This window comes from Anomaloglossus baeobatrachus, chromosome 9 (genome assembly GCF_048569485.1).
Source record: "Anomaloglossus baeobatrachus isolate aAnoBae1 chromosome 9, aAnoBae1.hap1, whole genome shotgun sequence".
NCBI lineage: Eukaryota > Metazoa > Chordata > Amphibia > Anura > Aromobatidae > Anomaloglossus > Anomaloglossus baeobatrachus.
Window position 1 is genome coordinate 93,717,184 of NC_134361.1, and position 18,117 is coordinate 93,735,300.

The following is an 18,117-nucleotide window of genomic DNA, read 5'->3' on the forward strand; positions in this document are numbered from 1 at the left end:
AGGAAAGCCAAGGTTTGGCAACGTCCATGGCCTGGAAAGGATTCTCCACAATTTTTTAAAAATGAATATTTTATTGATGGTAAAGTTAAATTTGTCCAATTACTTTTGAGCCCCTGATATGGAGATTTTTTAGAAAAATCGTTGCAATTGCTAAATTTCACAGGATATTTTTGTTAAACCCCTTTACTTAGACCTGAAAAAACTGACTGACTACCAGGTCCCAACATGGTTCATTTTTTGGACATTATTTTCTTTACAAATGCATGCATATGTTCTCAGTGACCAGATGGAGGACGGCTTATTTTTATTAATAAATCAATTGGGCAAAGTAAAATTCAAACACTTTCATAAACATAAACAGGTATTTTAACTGGCATCAATATCAGGTTTATGGAATTCCTTTCACATCGAGGATGTCTAATTAATTCAAATATCGTCCAGAGAAGTAAAGCATGAACAATTGGCCTCAACACCAAAAGGCAGAGCCAAGTACAGGAGGAGGCTACAGGCACTGCTCCATGCAGCAGTGTAATGGGGCACTGTGTGTGGGCACCTGCAGCTCTTAATATAATTTCCACCGATAGTCAAAAAAGCCAGCATAAAGAGGATCAGGTCCCAGGGGTGCCCTGGCCTTTATCTCTTAGCCTCTGCACAGGAATGTGGAAATACACAGGGTCCATTTGTTGATTCCTTGGAGTAGTCGCTGGCAGAGCGAGTGGAACAAATGGTCAAGTCGATGGGTCAGAGCCCAGACGGCAGACAAGCAACAAAATTGAATTACATAAGAAAACGTTCTAAAGTCAGAATGGGAAAACCACAGGCTAAACAGGAGCTAGACTAGAGGCGTGAACTACGGCTGGTTCTTCCCCAAGTATGTCCCAAAGTGTACTCATAATTCAATTCAGTTCGACAACAAAAAAAGTGTGTCCTCCCCACAAGCTAAAAACACAGAAAATACATAATTACAGCAAAACATCACAAAATATTTTATTTTAATCCAAATCCTAATGAATGTTTAACTAATTGTAATGGGCTTTGCCCTATAATGAGTTACATTGGCTGCTCATCATAGAAGCAGGGTACACTGACTATGGAACCTAGCAGCAGCGGACCGAAAATGTAGGGGCCATCCCTTTTCAAAGGATATAAACATATTTTCCAGACAATTCTGACACTGTGGCTAGAGTAGCAATCAAAGCTGAGGCTATAAATATTTTTTAATTTTCTAAATCAATGACTGGATATTTCTGGGACTTTTTTGGGCTTTTTTTTTTTTAGGAGGATGTTGTTCGGAGCAATGTTGCTGTCTGTTATTTGTTACATAGTCTACTACACGTTTCTTTTAGACTGCACCAAGCACTCAAACATCAGACATGGCTGTGAGAAGTATTAATCAGCACTGGATGTGGTTTATAGTGGTGCTGGCATTGAGCAGGACTGCGGGAACGGAAAGTGTTGAGTATCTGCATCTAATCTAAGGCTAATTTGGGCTCTACGAAAAGGAATCTGTCACCAGGTTTATGATGCACTCTGAATAGTTTCTATAAAAATCAGATTATTAGTATCAACCTAGCCAAGCTCAGGAGTCTGCTCAATGCTACACCGCTGCTGTGGATGCCTCCTGTTTAGAAGCAACAGGCTTCCCTGGCCTTCTATACACTGATTGACAGGTCTCTCCAATGCTACAAGTTCATCTCAAATTAAAACATCATTAAAAAGTTAATTTATTTCAGTAATTCAATACAAAAAGCGAAACACATATTATATAGAGTCATTACACACAGAGTGATCTATTTCTATTAATGTTGAGGATTATGGCTTACAGCCAATGAAAACCCAAAAGTCATTATCTCAGAAAATCAGATTATATAAGACCAACTGAAAAACGGATTTTAAACTCAGAAATGTTGGCGCCTACTGAAAAGTCTGTACAGTAAATGCCCTCAATACTTGGTCAGGGCTCCTTTTGCATGAATTACTGCATCAATGCGGCGTGGCATGGAGGCGATCAGCTTGTAGCAAAAAGCTTGTCGGCAGAGGGAAGCATGAAGTGCTCTAACATTTCCTGGTAGACGGCTGCGCTGACTTTGGTCTTGATAAAACACAGTGGAGCTACACCAGCAGATGACCTGGCTCCCCAAACCATCACTGATTGTGGAAACCTCACATTAGACCTCAAGCTGTGGCCTCTCCACTCTTCCTCCAGACTCTGGGATCTTAATTTCCAAATGAAATGCAAAATTTATTCTCATCTGAAAAAAACACCTTGGACCACTGAGCAACAGTCCAGTTCTTTTTCTCCTTGGCCCAGATAAGACGCTTCTGGCGTTGTCTATTGGCCATGAGTGGCTTGACACAAGGAATGTGACAGTTGTAGCCCATGTCCTGGATACGTGTGGTGGCTCTTGAAGCCCTGACTCAAGCAGCAGTCCACTCCTTGTGAATCTCAAAAAAATCTTTGAATGGCCTTATCTTAATCCTTTGAAGGCTGCGGTTATCCCGGTTGCTTGTGCACCTTTTTCTATCACACTTTTTGTTTCCATTCAACCTTCCATTAATATGCTTGGATACAGCACTCTGGGAACAGCCAGCTTCTTTAGCAATGGCCTTTTGTGACTTACCCTACTTATGGAGTGTGTCAATGACTATCTTCTGGACATCAGTCAAGTCAGCAGTCTTCCCCATGATTGTGTAGCCTACTGAACCAGACTAAGGGACCATTTTAAACAGAAGAAAGAAGGAACATCCAGCTCTTCAGGTGAGGAAAGCCATGGTCTTTATTTTAGCATGCAGACAACGGATGACATGACCAGCACAGCATTACGCGTTTCAGGTGAAACAATCACCCTTAACTCATGATTATATGCATTTCCATTTTTGTATTGAATTACTGAAATAAATTAACTTTTTGATAATATTCTAATTTATTGAGATGAACTTGTACGTTCCCATAATGAATATTTGGTGAGTTTTCGATGTTGCACATTTTCTGCACCTATTACTAAAGTTAGGTTACCTGCGTTTTTTTTTCCATTGTGTTTTTCAGTGCTTTTTACATTTTTTATTGCATTTATTACGCTGTGCCTTTTGTCCCTTTTTTGGTACGTGCTTTGTATTTGATGGTTCATGTTATTCGGTTTTTTAAAACTATTGATACAGTCAAATGTGGCATAAATGTGTTTTTCGTGCATATGCATTTTTTTACCTGGAACTGTAAAACACTTTTATGCTCAGTGAAAATGGACACAGAAAAAAAAAACCCACATCAAAAACTCAGTGTGAACTTAGCCTAGAATGATCTTGTCAGTTATGCACAAGTATACACAATACCTTTAACTTTGATTTTTGTCTCTCGCTTTATTTTGGCGATGAATGCAATTGAGGCATTTTAAAGTAAAGTAATCATTTCGAGTGTTCTTATTGTTCTTATGTAATTGTACATTGCTCTCATCCTCTATTACAAATGGAAGATTCTGTTCTATGGGCAGGAAGTTAAAATCTCACTAAAAACGTCAATATTATTTCATTTCCTTTTTTGATGAAAAAAAAAAATTACAACAATCACTGGAAATGTATGGTTGTAGCAGAGTTACAGCAAAAACAGGTACAATATTTGGCTTTGTTTTGCAGCTGTTTTATACTAAAACTGCTCCATGTAACAAAACAGGCCCATTGTGCTTACAACACGTTAAATAGAAAAAACATCACACATTCAGTTCAAGGTTTCACAGGCTTCAGGGCGAGCATGGTTACATTGTTACTAGAAAGTATGTAATGGGAAAGGGACTTTTCTGGTTTAGGGACAGGCTACAATTTTCTATTCATCTTGCTTCCGTTTTGGCTTCTTTGGATTTCGAGAGCGGCTCTTTGCTTTGCATAGTGGGCAAATGGGTGCATTACGATGGATCTGCTGGTGACAAGACAAGCAGGCCTGGAAAAATAAAACACAAATATAGGCAATTCATTTTTACTATAGTGACACAAATGCAGAATCTACATTCATATAAAGCCTTTTGCTACAAAAGAAATAGTAACACTGTTACACATTTTTCCCCGATAACGGCTTTGCTCCCCTCACCTCAGTCTACTGAACTCTGTTATGCTCCAGATTGGGCTTTGCAGGTAGTTTGGCGTGCTCCCATGTGATCATCTGCCGGGCCTACAAAGGGGTCACCAAGACACATACGTGTGTCTTCGTAGTAAGACTTAGTTTTTCTGTCTCCGGTCTGCCTGTGGCCTTCAGTGCTTCTGCTACCAGCTTCCCAGTCTCCCGTTTGCCTGCAGCCTTCAAAGCTTCTGCTACCTGATTCCCAGTCTCCTGTCTGTTGGTGGCCTCCAAAGCTTCTGCTACCCGCTTCCTGATCTCCTGTCTCCCTGGGGCCTCTAGTGGTTCTGTTACCTGCTTCCTGTCTGCCTGCAGCCTCCAAAGCTTCTGCTACCTGTTTCCTAGTCTTCTGTTTGCCTGCAGCCTCCAGTGTTTCTGCCATCTGCATCAGTCTCCTGTCCGCCTGTGGCCTCCAAAGCTTCAGCTACATGATCTCCTGTCTGTCAGCGGCCATCAGTGCTTCTGCTACCTGCTTCCCAGTCTCCAGTCTACCTGCAGCCTTCAGTACTTCTGCTACCTCCTTCCTAGTCTCCTGACTGCCTGAGACCTCCAGTGCTTCTACTACTTGCTTCCCGATCTGTTTCCCTGTGGCCTACAAAGTTTCTGCTACCATGCCTACTTCAAAGTCTCTTGTCTGCCTGCAGTGCTTTTGCTACTTGGTTCACCTACCTGCAACACCAATCCCCATGTGCCCACTTAGACCTTGGGCTTGGAGGATCCAGCTCACTAGGTGAGCCGAAACAAAAGTATACTGTACACAAAATTGTATAGTCCTAACCAGTGGTTAACCTACTATGTGGAGAAGTGCATGGTGTTTATCCTAAGATGCAAACTCAACTACTATCCAAACTGCTGCATTAAACCTTATATACAGTGTGTCCTCCCATATCCTGTCCACCGCTATTAACCCCTTCAGCCCCAGATCGTTTTCCGTTTTTGTTTTTTGCTCCCCATCTTCCGAGAGCTGTAACTTTTTTATTTTTCTGTCAATCTTGCCATATGAGGGGTTGTTTTTTGCGGGACGAGTTGTACTTTTAAATGAATCCATAAGTTTTACCATATAGTATACTGGAAAACAGCAACAAATTCCAAGTGTGGAAAAACTGCAAAAGTGTGATTGCACAATAGTTTTAGGGATATTTTATTCACAGTGTTCACTATATGGTAAAACTGATGTGTCATGGTGATGCCTCAGGTCGGTGCGAGTTTGCAAACACCAAACATGTATAGTTTTACTTGTATCTAAGGGGTTAAAAAAAATTCAATAAAAGTGGCGCACGGTTTGTGCCATATTCCGAAACCCGTAGCGTTCTCATTTTTCGGGATCTATGGCTCAGTGATGGCTTATTTTTTGTGTCTCGAGCTGACGTTTCTAATGGTACCATTTTGTGCAGATGCTACATTTTGATCGCCTGTTATTGCATTTTGCATAAAACTTGCAGCAACCAAAAAAATTTAATTTTGGTGTTTGGAATTTTTTTGCCGCTACGCCGTTTATTGATCAGATTAATTGATTTTATATTTTGATAGATCAGGCATTTCTGAACGCGGCGATACCAAATGTGTATATTTTTTATTTTTTTAACCCTTTAAATTTTCAATGGGGCGAAAGGGGGGTGATTTGAACTTTTAGGTTTTTTTGTTTTTTTTTTATTTTTTAAAACTTTTTTTTATTTTACTAGTCCCCCTAGGGGGCTATATGGGTCAGCAATCTGATCGCTCTGCCCTATCTGCTGATCACAGCTGCACAGCTGTAAACAGCAGATATGATCACTTTCTGATTCACTCGGCTCCGGGCCGAGTGAAACCGAAAGTGACTCATGATAGCTAGAGGCGTCATCACATGACCCTGTGCTACCATGGCAACCACCGAAAGTCACGTGATCACGCATGTGACTTCCGGTGGGGGTGGCGGTAAGTAAAAGTAATGGCCGCGCGCATATACATCTCACTGACAGACTTTAGCAGCGAGATGTAAGGGGTTAAATAATGTGAGTGGAAGCGATTCCACTCGTAACATGCAGGCACACGTCAGCTGTTGAAAACAGCTGATATGTGCGCGGATCGCTGCAACATGCCCGCAGCAGGGGGCGGGGCTTAACCTCACACGCTCCATGACGGATAGATCCGTCCTTGGTCGTGAAGGGGTTAACTTGAGAATGGCGGCAGCTATAGGCATAGAAGTGGTGTCTAGGTATAGAAAACGGAATGAGATAGCGAAAAAAAAGTGAATTAAAAAAATTGTAGAATATCACCAATTCAATACAATTCGACACCTTGCATACAGAAATGCTATGATTAGAATGTGTAAAATTCACAAGGCTGCGGACGTGAGACTTGTAGGAAGGTCTCCATGAGGTATCGCTTCACTTCCGCAGCCTTGTGAGTTTTACACTCACACTGACGCTTAGGCTATGTGCGCACAGTGCGTTTTTCGCAGCGTTTTTGCGCGTTTTTCGGGTGCGTTTTTTGGTCTCAAAACTGCAGGACTTTGCTTCCCCAGCAAAGTCTATGAGTTTTCATTTTTGCTGTCCGCACACATCTGTTTTTTTTACCTGCGTTTTTGAGTTAAAAAAAAAAAAATGGACATGTCAATTCTTTCCTGCGTTTTTCTGCGTTTTCCCCCCATGCAATGCATTGGAAAAACGCAGCAAAATGCAGAGATCAAAAACGCAGCAAAACGCAGCCAAAAACGCACCAAATCGCGGCAAAAACGCATGCGTTTTTTGATGCGTTTTTTCTACGCAGGTGCGTTTTTGTGCGTTTTTAGCGGCCAAAAACGCAGCGTCAAAAAGACGCAGTGTGCGAACCTAGCCTAACATGGTCTTTTCTGGAGTGCAAACGGAACGGACTACCATTGCTGGGTAGTAGTCATACAAATTCAACCAGCAGTGATTTTCTTGTCCATGGATGGTTATTGGTGGATATTGCTTATAAAAACAAGCACTGCTTATTAAACTTTGCAGCCATTCTTTAGGTAGGAACACTTTACAGCTCGTTGCCTAGGAGTCCGACCACCACTGCTGTCAACCTTGTAAGCACTGCGCTGAAATTGGTTGGGATTTGGAGGTAAAACGGTTCTCCAGCAATCCTGGATGGTTTTAAAAACAGTGCTTACAAGCTTAATAAAAACAACTTGTAAGCACTGCACATATTCTGCGGTCTAGCAGTGGTGGTTGATCTCCAAGGCAATATGCTGAAGACAAAGACGTTAATATTTCAAAAACAGCTGAAGTTTTAATAAGCAGTAAATTGCAGAATTGTTTTATCTACAGACACTCACCACCAACAGTCATATGAAGAATTGCTCGTTAACCCCTTCACCCCTGGACGATTTTCCGTTTTGTTTTTTTTCTCCCCTTCTGCCGAGAACCTAAGGCTATGTGCGCACGTGTGCGTAATTCATGCAGTTACGCTGCGCTTTGTAGCGCAGCGTAACTGCATGCGTCCTGCGTCCCCTGCACAGTCTATGGAAATTGTGCAGGGGCCGTGCGCACGTGGCGTTTTAGAGCGCAGCGCTTCGGCTACTGCCGAAGCACTGCGTTCTAAGAAGTGACATGTCACTTCTTCCGTGCGCTTTGCCGGCAGCCCCTGCTCTGTCTATGGCAGGAGCTGCAGGCAGAGCGCATGGAATCGTTTTTTTTTTTCACTACGGACATTTCTGCAGCGATTTAAAGCGCACATGTGCTCTTCAGATCGCTGCAGAAATTTCTGCAGTGACTGTACGCAACGTGCGCACATAGCCTTAAACCTTTTTATTTTTCTGTCAATCTTGCCATATGAGGGCTTATTTTTTGCGGGACGAGTTGTACTTTTGAATGAAATGATTGATTTTACCATATAGTGTACTGAAAAGCGGCTAAAAAATTCCAACTGTGAAAAAATTTTAAAAAAAAAGTGTGACTGCCCGATTGTTTTTGGGATATTTTATGCACTGTGTTCACTATATGGTAAAACTGATATGTGGGTGTGATGCCTCAGGTCGGTATGTGTTCAGAGATACCAAACATGTATAGCTTTACTTTTATCTAAAGGGTTTAAAATTCACAAACGTGTAAAAAAAAAAAAAAAAAAAAGACGCACTTTTTGTGCCATTTTCCGTGATCTGTAGCTTTTTCATTTTTTCAGGATCTATGGCTCAGTGACTGCCTATTTTTTGCGTCCCGAGCTGACATTTTTAATGATACCATTTTTGTACAGATGCTACGTGTTGATCGCCTGTTGTCACATCTTGCGCAAAATATGTAGCGACCATAAAACGTAATTTTGGGTTTTGGATTTTTTTGCCGCTACGCTGTTTACCGATCAGAGTAATTGATTTTATATTTTGATAGATTGAGCATTTCTGAATGCGGAAAAACCAAATGTGTGTGTATATTATATATAATTTTTATTTTTTTAATCCTTTAATTTTCAATGGGGCGAATATAGGGGGTAATTTGAACTTACCGTATTTTTCGCTTTATAAGACGCACCGGAATATAAGACGCACCCCAAACTTAGACATAAAAAAAGGTAAAAAAAAGAAACATGGGGGCCATCTTATACTCCGGTGTTCTCTTACCGGAGGGGGGCAGCAGTGGTGGTGAAGCGAGGTCACAGGAGGCACAGGTTGTGCTGGCAGGCGCGGCGGGTCAGTGGCAGCGGGGTCCGTGGTTGCAGGTGCCGTGGCGTCCGTGGTTGCAGGCACGGTGGCGTCCGCGGTGGCAGGAGCCGTGGGGTCTGTGGTGGCGGCAGCAGCGGTGGCGGGTGAGCCGTGCAGCAGGCCGGTGCAGTGAGTGTCCGCGGTCCCGGTTCAGTGGTGGCAGCGGCGACGGCTCAGTGGTGGGAGCGGCGGCGACTGCTCAGTGGTGGAGCAGACGGATGCGGTGTTTTCCCAGTGTCCGCAGTCCCGATTCAAGTAATGGCGCCCGGAACGACGCATGCGCAGATTGAGCTCTCATCCAAGGGCTCCATCTGCGCACGCGCTGACTCCCGGAGCAGCGCGTGCGCAGATGGAGCTCTCATCCAAGAGCTCCACCGGCGCCATCATTTGAAAGTGGGACCGCGGACAACTGGTAACATGCTGCACAGCCGCCCTCCCCGCATGCACAGAGTGGCAGCCAGCAGGCTGCCCGCCCACCCTGCGTACAAGCCGCCGGGTACCTGTGCTTGCGTGCGGAGGCAGCCGGGTACCCATGGCTGTGTGCGGGTGGCAGCCGGGTGCCTGTGTGAGGGCGGCAGCCGGCTGCCGCCCGCACGGGCACCCGACTGCCGCTCGCACACAGCAACCGGCTGCCGCCCGCACACAGCCATGGGTACCCGGCTGCCACCGCACGCAAGCACAGGTACCCGGCTGCCGACCCCACACAGCACCCGGCTGCCGCCCGCACACAGCCACGGGTACCCGGCTGCCACCGCACGCAAGCACAGGTTTATAAGACGCACCCCCCATTTTCCTCCCAAATTTTGGGGAGGAAAAGTGCGTCTTATAAAGCGAAAAATACGGTAATTTTTTTTTTATTTCTTTAATTATTTTTTTTTTACTTTCTTCTTTATTTTACTAGTCCCCTTAGGAGACTATAAGTATCAGCAGTCTTATCGCTTGTTCCTTTCTGTTGATAACAGCTACACAGCTGTGATCTGCAGAAAAGCTGCTTTACTCTCACACATGGCGCTCTGTCAGGTGTAAGAGGAAGTGACTGATGATAGCTACAGGAGTCATCACGTGACCTTGTGCTACCATGACAACCATCGGATCCTTGTGATCACATCACATGGCTTCTAATGGCGCCAGGAAAGTGAATGCTTACCGTGGCGCGTTGTTTCATCTCACAGTCACATTTTGACAGCGAGATGCAAGGGGTTAACAGGCGCGAGTGGGTCCCGGACTCACGCGTGCCTGATAGACGCATATGTCAGCTGTTCAAATCAGCTGATATGTGCAGGGATCGCTGCTGACTGCCCGTGGCAGTCGGCGGGGATTTACCTAACACGATCCATGACCCAGTACGCCATGTGTCGTGAAGAGGTTAAAGGGTTTTAACAAAATTAACTCCATTGGCATGCCCATTTTAAAACAAGATTTAATCTGTTGTTACTCACCCTCCCCCGAACCAGCACTGCATCTATGCAACTACTCTTGTGAATATTTACAGGCCACAGCGTTGACATCAAATCATCGTTGCACCAATACGGGGCTAAGTGGTCTTGCTGTTTACCATGTCCCTGGTGATTGTCTGCAGTCGTGAACAGTGCTACTGACCAAGACTTATTCTCCAACTTTAATAAGGTTGTTCCACAATTACAATTCACCCCCTTTCCACAGGATAGTTGATTAGTATCTGATCGCCAAGGCTCCCATCACTAGGATCCTCACGAGTCAGGAGAATGGGAGTCCTGTGTCCATTTATGAATAGAGCGGGGGTCATGGATGCACTCAAACTCTACGGGACCTGACCAAGAAAGCCAAGTACAGGGCTATATGGCTTTCAGTTAGCGGATAGCAAAACAAGATGGCACAGTTACCTTCATGGGAGGCGGCTGCTGGCGGAATGTGGCAGTCTGTCTGGTGTCCTGCTTTCTGGCTACTTGGAGCTGTTGGGCGGCTGCAGCCGCTGCTGCCAGGGATTCTGGTATCGGTGGCTCCTGGGGCTCTGTCTGCCACTCCGCTTTCTGCTTTTCAAAGTAGCTGCAACATAAATATACGATACAATCGTTATTCCAAACTAACGTTAATTCCAAATAGTCGTGTCATACAGCGGCCTGCTGGCGAAAGCCAGAGCCTTAGGGGCACTTTGCACACTGCGACATCGCAGGTGCGATGTCGGTGGGGTCAAATTGAAAATGACGCACTTCCGGCATCGCATGCGACATCGCAGTGTGTAAAGGCTGGATGATACGATTAACGAGCGCAAAAGCGTCGTAATCGTATCATCGGTATAGCGTCGGCGTAATTCATAATTACGCTGACGCAATGGTCCGATGTTGTTCCTCGCTCCTGCGGCAGCACACATCGCTGTGTGTGAAGTCGCAGGAGCGAGGAACGTCTCCTACCGGCCTCACTGCGGCTTCCGTAGGATATGCGGAAGGAAGGAGGTGGGCAGGATGTTTACATCCTGCTCATCTCCGCCCCTCCGCTCTGATTGGCCGCCTGCCGTGTGACGTCGCAGTGACGCCGCACGACCCGCCCCCTTAACAAGGAGGCGGGTCGCCGGCCACAGGGACGTCGCACGGCAGGTGAGTGTGTGTGTGAAGCTGGCGTAGCGATAACTTTCGCTACGCCAGCTATCACCACATATCGCTGCTGCGACGGGGGCGGGCACTATCGCACTCGGCATCGCAGCATCGGCCTGCGATGTCGTAGTGTGCAAAGCCCGCCTTAGGCTAAGTTCACACTTCCGTTGTTTTGCATCAGTCACAATCCGTAGCCTTGAGGAATTACGGTATCCTGCAAAATATTTTGCAGGAATCCTGTTTTTCCCCATAGGCTTCTATTAGTAACGGATTGTGACTGATGATGCTGCGTTGCATCCGCTGCGTCGCGGTCAGTCGTTTTTTAACTGACCGCCGGGCGGGAGCAACACAGCCTGTAACGTTTTTGGAGCATCGCGATCTGTAGGATTTCGCTGCGCATGTGCTCTCTGGCTCCCCCCCCCCCGTAACCAGGATAAACATCGGGTAACCAAGCAATGCACTTTGGTTAGTTACCCGATATTTACACTGGTTATGGGTGCAGGGAGCCCGCGCTAAGCGGTGTATGCTGGTAATCAAGATAAATATCGGGTAACCAAGCAAAAAGTGCTTTGCTTTTAGTTACCCGATATTTACCCTGGATACAGTGTACAAAGAGGCCGACACTTCACCACTCGGCTCCGCCCCCTCCCGCACACCGCATGTGTACACACTCACACTCACTTGTCCCCAGCCCTGCAGTCCCCACAGCACTGACGTCCTCAGCTCCACGGCCCCGCTTGGCTCCGCCCCCTCTCGCACTCCGCATGTAGACACACACACACCTGTCCCCAGCCATGCAGACCGCGGCACTGATGTCCTCAGCTCCGCCCCCCGAACTCCGCCCCCCGCACACAACGGAGTCCGACAAAGAAATTCTTTTCTTTGTCACCGTTTGTCATCCGTTGTACAACGCATCAGTCACATGCGTCAAGCAACGCATGTGACTGATGCAAAACAACAGAAGTGTGAACTTAGCCTAAGAATGAATGAGCCATACATGCCACGATCTCCAAAAGAACAGTATAACTGCAATTCACTGGCTCAATAACATCTAGGTGCCCGTACAGAGTATAAATATTAGTTGTCTCAGGTGGGAAAGAAGCCCTCAGGAATATATAGAGGAATTCCCTAATCTGTTACAAATCCCTTTAAAAAGGGTTATCCCATCTCCAAGATCCTATCCCAATATGTAGTAGGTGTAATAATAACACTACAAATTCTAAAAATGTCTAGAGCTTGCAAAAAATGTTAGCCTATGATTAAGGACGCTCTTTTGCGTCGGAAACGCATCAGGGTCTTCTAAATATGGATGGACTTTTTTTAATACTATGTGACAAAGAAAGAAATTATTTTACGTTGGATGTGCCGATATCTTTTCCTTCTTTTCAAGTTATAGTCCACCTGGCGGACTTCATATCGTTGTACTCCATGGATGTGTGGTGACCTATTCCATTGGGCGTGTCAAGCTTTCCTCCACCTCGTCTGTTCTTCAATTATGTAGTATAGTTCTCCTGATATAGCCATGTCTCTTACCTCATATGCAGGGCATTGCAGCTTAAGTATCCATGGTAACCGTCACTATATGAGTGCACATAACCATGGATACCTGCTGCAATGCCCTGCACATGAAGTAAGAGACATTGCTATATCAAGAGAACTATACTACATTTCTAATTGGAGGTATTTGCTAATATTAATACATCATATATATTGGAATGGGATCTTTGAGATGGGAATAACCCTTTAATAACTGGGATTTTGTATGATTTTGTATTGGGATTTTGTAAAATGTTGCAAGACTTTTAGCTGATTTTGACTACATGCAAAAAGGATACGGCCTGTACTGTGACCTCAGGCTTAGAATTAGCACAGCCTGGATGGATGTAGATACAAACATAACAGATACGCAGGCAGCGCTACACAACTTACTCCAGAGACAGCTTCTCCTCCTCCTCGCACAGGTCCGGCAGTCTCTGTAGACCCAGCGTCATTCTCAGGGCATCCACGTGCTCCTTCAGAGGTTTGTATTCTTCATGCAAGCGGCGTGTGGACTCTAGTAATTTGTTCAAGTCATTCTCAGACTGCTTGATAGTGTTTTCCATCTGTCAAACAAAATAAGAATACCAATATTCTGCCTTTTTTGGTAACCAAAATTACATCAGACAAACAAACTATCATGAATAGTTTCTAAAGTTATGCATGTCTAGCATCTACTAGAATACAGAGAGAGAGGTTAAAGGATTGTCTCATCTTCCGGAGCGCACCGCTCCCCAACCTCCCAACTTCCTGTTTGTACTCTTGAATATTGACAGCTCGGACCATCAGCATGGCTGCACTGCTGGAGGATACCAAAGCTGGGTCGGATCATTGATCGTTTGCTCCAGTGATCCAGTCAGATTTAGGTCAATGCTCTATTGAATAGAGCTTGTAAGTGCTGCACATGCTCAGCCACGCTGAAAACTGGCGGCGGTGGCCGGTAACCTAGACAAGAATTAAGCAATAAAAGAAAAACCTCACTGACCTTGTGAAAAGAGCAATTTTTAATAAAATTAAATTGGCAAAATTGCTTGTTTCCACAAGTTCTTGGCAATTGTATCCATTATTGATGTTGAGACAAACACTTTAAGCAGCAACAAAGGATGCAGCCATAGGCCTTGTGCGCACTAGGCGTTTTTGCCGCGTTTTTAGCGGCGTTTTTTACCGCGTTTTTGTGCTGAAAACGCAGTGACATTGCTTCCCCAGCAATGTCAATGGGTTTTCAGAAGTGCTGTCCTCACACAGCGTTTTTTTTTAGCTGAAAAACAAAGAGAACAGTAGAAAAAAAAAAATGTCATATACTCACCTGTCTGCAGGGTCCCGATGCCATGCCCGCTCCCAGCTCCTCCCGGTCCCGCCGCTCTGGCTGTGTGCAGTCTCCCCGGCCGGCAGGACCTTGCTTGCAGGACCTGGCGCTGATCACCTGATGCAGTCACCTGACGCATCAGCTGATCGCGGTGTCGCCGGCTTTTTCGCGCCCGGCCGGCTATCAGCTGATCCTGCCGTCAGGGGACTTCATCAGCTGATTACCGGCAGCGATAGTATAGGATCAGACTCCTGTCCAATCGATCGCTCCAGGAGCTGCCGGTATTCAGCACATAAGTGATTATTTTTTTCTTCATCGTTCCTTATGGGAGACCCAGACCATGGGTGTATAGCTAGCGACCTCCGGAGGACACACAAAGCACTACACTCAAACGTGTAGCTCCTCCCTCCGGGCTATATACACCCCCTGGATGACAATCTACCCAGTTCAACGCTTTGTGTTTCAGGAGGATACACACACTTTTATTTCCTCATATTTTTTTCAATTTTATTTTAATTTTTTAAAGTTTTGGAAGAAAAGCGGGTCCAATCTGGACTCCCGGCATGTCCCTTCACGCTCCACTCTGCGGGGTGCTGTTAAGGTTGATCTTCATAAGGCTGGAGCCTTCACATGCCGAGCTCCTTCGCATCCTCTGTCGAGGCTCTGTTTGAAGTGGGAGCCTCCACGGTCCTCTCTGCTTGCAGGAGGCCGGCTCCATCCACAGCCCTGTCTGGTCCCTGCTGGAAGGAGCGTTAACCCCACTCAGGGACATGGCCCTGCGTCTCAAAGCTAAGTATTGAGACGTTTTTTCAGGGGTCCCGGGTGCTTTTATTATGGGGGCAGTATGTGCTTTAGCGTTACTGTTAATTTCGGCCGGTTCTGGGAATTTCCCATGAGAACCGCGCCGACGGTGCCTGCTCGTCGGCCGCACTTTGAAATCTAGGCCCCGGCTTCAGTTTGGGCCTAGTTTCGTTTTTGGCTTCTGCTGTATGTTTTGCATACAGCGCCGCCCACCGCCCGGCCAGCAGAGGGGAGGGCACTTCTCTCTAAGGAGATGTCCCCTCCCCTGTCTACCCCCCTGTATCTCTGTGCTTCTGTTTTCCCGCTCCGGGGCTTATACACGCCCCCCCTCCTTCTCCCAGCGCCATTTTATCAGCGTTTTTATCACTGAGAAGCGCTGGATGTTGCAGCTGCATACTTTTTGGAAAGCTGTCACTTTACAGGGGAGCGGTGAAATCCGGAGGACACAGAGAGCAGGGCTGGTAAGCCACAACCTATGGTTGTGGATTTTTATACACTCAGGCTTTCTACAGGAGTGTGTTTTGGCTGCAGAGCTTCCTCCACAGCAGCATGTCTGTCACTAGGAGCAAAGCTGCAAACATGTATGCTATATGCACTGCTTGCAAGCTAATTCTGCCAGAGCCTAGCACGTACCCACATTGTGATAACTGTGCTAATATGGTTGTGTCTCAGCCTGGAGCCTCCTCAGGGGTCCCTCAGGCTGCTTCGGTCCCGGTGGCTGAACCTCCGGCTTGGGTAGCATCCTTTTCACAGGCTCTTTCCAAGTCGTTTGCCGATTCCATGGGGCAGCTGTCCCAGACGCTGCTGTCTATGCATCAGCCTCCCTCTCAGGGTGTCTCTGCGGCTCCGAGCTCTGCAGAGCCCTCAGAGCAAGTCCTAGGACCCCGTCCCCCTAAACGGAGACGCACGGACCCTTCTCCTTCCTCGTCCCACGGCTCTGATTCACAAGCCGAGGTGCAGGGCGAGGAGGATTCCTTTACTGTGGGCTCAGACGCTGCCTCTATGTACCCCATTGATATGTCTGAGGGTGATGCGGACGTTAGTGACTTGATTGCGTCCATTAACTCCGTACTGAACCTCAACCCACAGGAGTCAGAGGATCAACCCTCTCTGGTAGAGGTACACCAGTTTACCTCTCCTAAGAAACCTAGGAGTATGTTTTTTAACCACTCCAGCTTTCAGACCACTGTTAACAAGCCTAGGGCCTGTCCTGACAAACGTTTTCCGAAACGTAGTTCAGATGACCGTTTCCCGTTTCCACCGGAGGTGGTTAAGGACTGGGCCCAGTCCCCAAAGGTGGACCCTCCAGTGTCCAGAATCTCAGCCCGCACAGTAGTTGCGGTGGCCGACGGCACTTCTCTTAAGGATCCCACTGACCGCCAGGTTGACCTTCTGGCCAAGTCTGTATTTGAGGCGGCAGGAGCCTCCTTCTCTCCGTCTTTTGCGGCGGTGTGGGCTCTTAAGGCTATCTCTGCCTCTCTGGCGGAGATTCATTCCCTTTCCAGGGACTCTATTCCTGAAATGGATGCCTTAACTTCCCGAGCTTCGGCTTTTGCATCCTACGCCATGTCTGCCATCCTGGAGGCTTCTCACCGCACGGCAGTGGCTTCCGCTAACTCCCTCGCGATCCGCAGGATCTTGTGGCTTCGAGAGTGGAAAGCGGACGCTTCCTCTAAGAAGTACCTTGCGAGTCTCCCCTTTACTGGGTCACGGCTGTTTGGGGAACAGCTGGATGACATAATTAAGGAAGCTACTGGCGGGAAGAGTACTTCCTTGCCACAAGCTAAAGCCAAGAAACCTACCCAGGGCAGGAACCAATCGAGGTTTCGTTCCTTTCGTTCCTCTAACTGGTCATCCTCTAAGCCCACAGTCTCGTCCACTACCGCCAAGGATCGCAAATCCAACTGGCGCGCAAAGCCGCGTCCTCAAAAGACCGGAGGAGCCGCTGCCACCAAGGCAGCCTCCTCGTGACTATCTGGCCGCGCCAGCAACGTCCTTGGTCGGGGGCAGGCTCTCCCACTTTGGCGACATGTGGTTGCAACACGTCGCCGATCAGTGGGTGCGGGATATCATCACCCACGGCTACAGGATACCTTTTTCCTCCAGCCCGCCAAACAGATTTTTTCTGTCCACCCCCCCCTGCTCCAAAGCCGCCGCCTTCTCTCAGGCCGTGGCATCCCTGCAGACCAACGGTGTAATTGTTCCGGTCCCCGCCCGGGAACGGTTCAGAGGTTTCTACTCAAACCTCTTTCTAGTTCCCAAAAAGGACGGTTCCTCCCGGCCCATCCTGGATCTCAAGCTTCTCAACAAGCATGTTCAGGTGCGGCATTTTCGCATGGAATCTCTAAGATCGGTCATTGCCTCAATGACCCAGGGAGATTTTCTGGCATCCATCGACATCAGAGATGCCTATCTGCATGTGCCTATTGCGGTTTCACACCAGCGCTGGCTACGCTTTGCGATCGGAGAGGACCATTTCCAGTTCGTGGCTCTTCCCTTTGGCTTAGCCACGGCCCCCCGAGTGTTCACCAAGGTCATGGCAGCAGTGGTTGCGGTCCTGCACCTCCAGGGGTTGGCAGTGATTCCTTACCTGGACGACCTTCTAGTCAAGGCCTCATCCAGTGTAGACTGTCAGCGGAGTGTCTCGCTCACTCTCGCCACTCTAGTCCAATTCGGGTGGCTTGTCAACCTCCCCAAGTCGACTCTGACCCCGACCCAGGTACTTTTGTACCTAGGGATGCAATTCGAGACGCTGCCGGCACTTGTCAAGTTGCCCTTAGTCAAACAGCAGTCCCTTCGTCTGGCAGTGCGCTCTCTGCTGAGGCACCGCCGTCATTCCATCAGACACCTCATGCAGGTGCTGGGTCAGATGGTGGCCTCCATGGAAGCGGTTCCCTTTGCCCAGTTCCATCTGCGTCCCTTGCAGCTGGACATTCTCCGCTGTTGGGACAAGCGGATCTCTTCTTTGGACAGGCTGGTGGCTCTGTCATCACAGGCCAGGAACTCCCTTCAGTGGTGGCTTCAGCCCCTCTCCCTTTCACAGGGACGGTCCTTCCTGACTCCGTCCTGGGTGATCCTCACCACGGATGCCAGTCTCTCCGGCTGGGGAGCGGTGTTTCTCCATCACCGAGCACAGGGCACTTGGACTCCGTCC

The 18,117-nt window shown here is 47.3% G+C and overlaps 1 protein-coding gene across 1 annotated transcript in view; it reads right to left on the reverse strand.

Annotated features, from left to right (window-relative positions):
- Positions 1-3,337: 3,337 nt before the first annotated feature.
- ZC4H2 (zinc finger C4H2-type containing) overlaps positions 3,338-18,117 on the reverse strand; it is a 64,486-nt gene continuing 49,706 nt past the window's right edge. The window contains exons 3-5 of the mRNA XM_075323893.1: positions 13,250-13,422; positions 10,613-10,775; positions 3,338-3,931 (exon numbers count right to left, since the gene is read on the reverse strand). Coding sequence (XP_075180008.1) covers positions 3,818-3,931; positions 10,613-10,775; positions 13,250-13,422 — 450 coding nt within the window. The 3' untranslated portion in view covers positions 3,338-3,817. The remainder of the gene's footprint in view (positions 3,932-10,612; positions 10,776-13,249; positions 13,423-18,117) is intronic.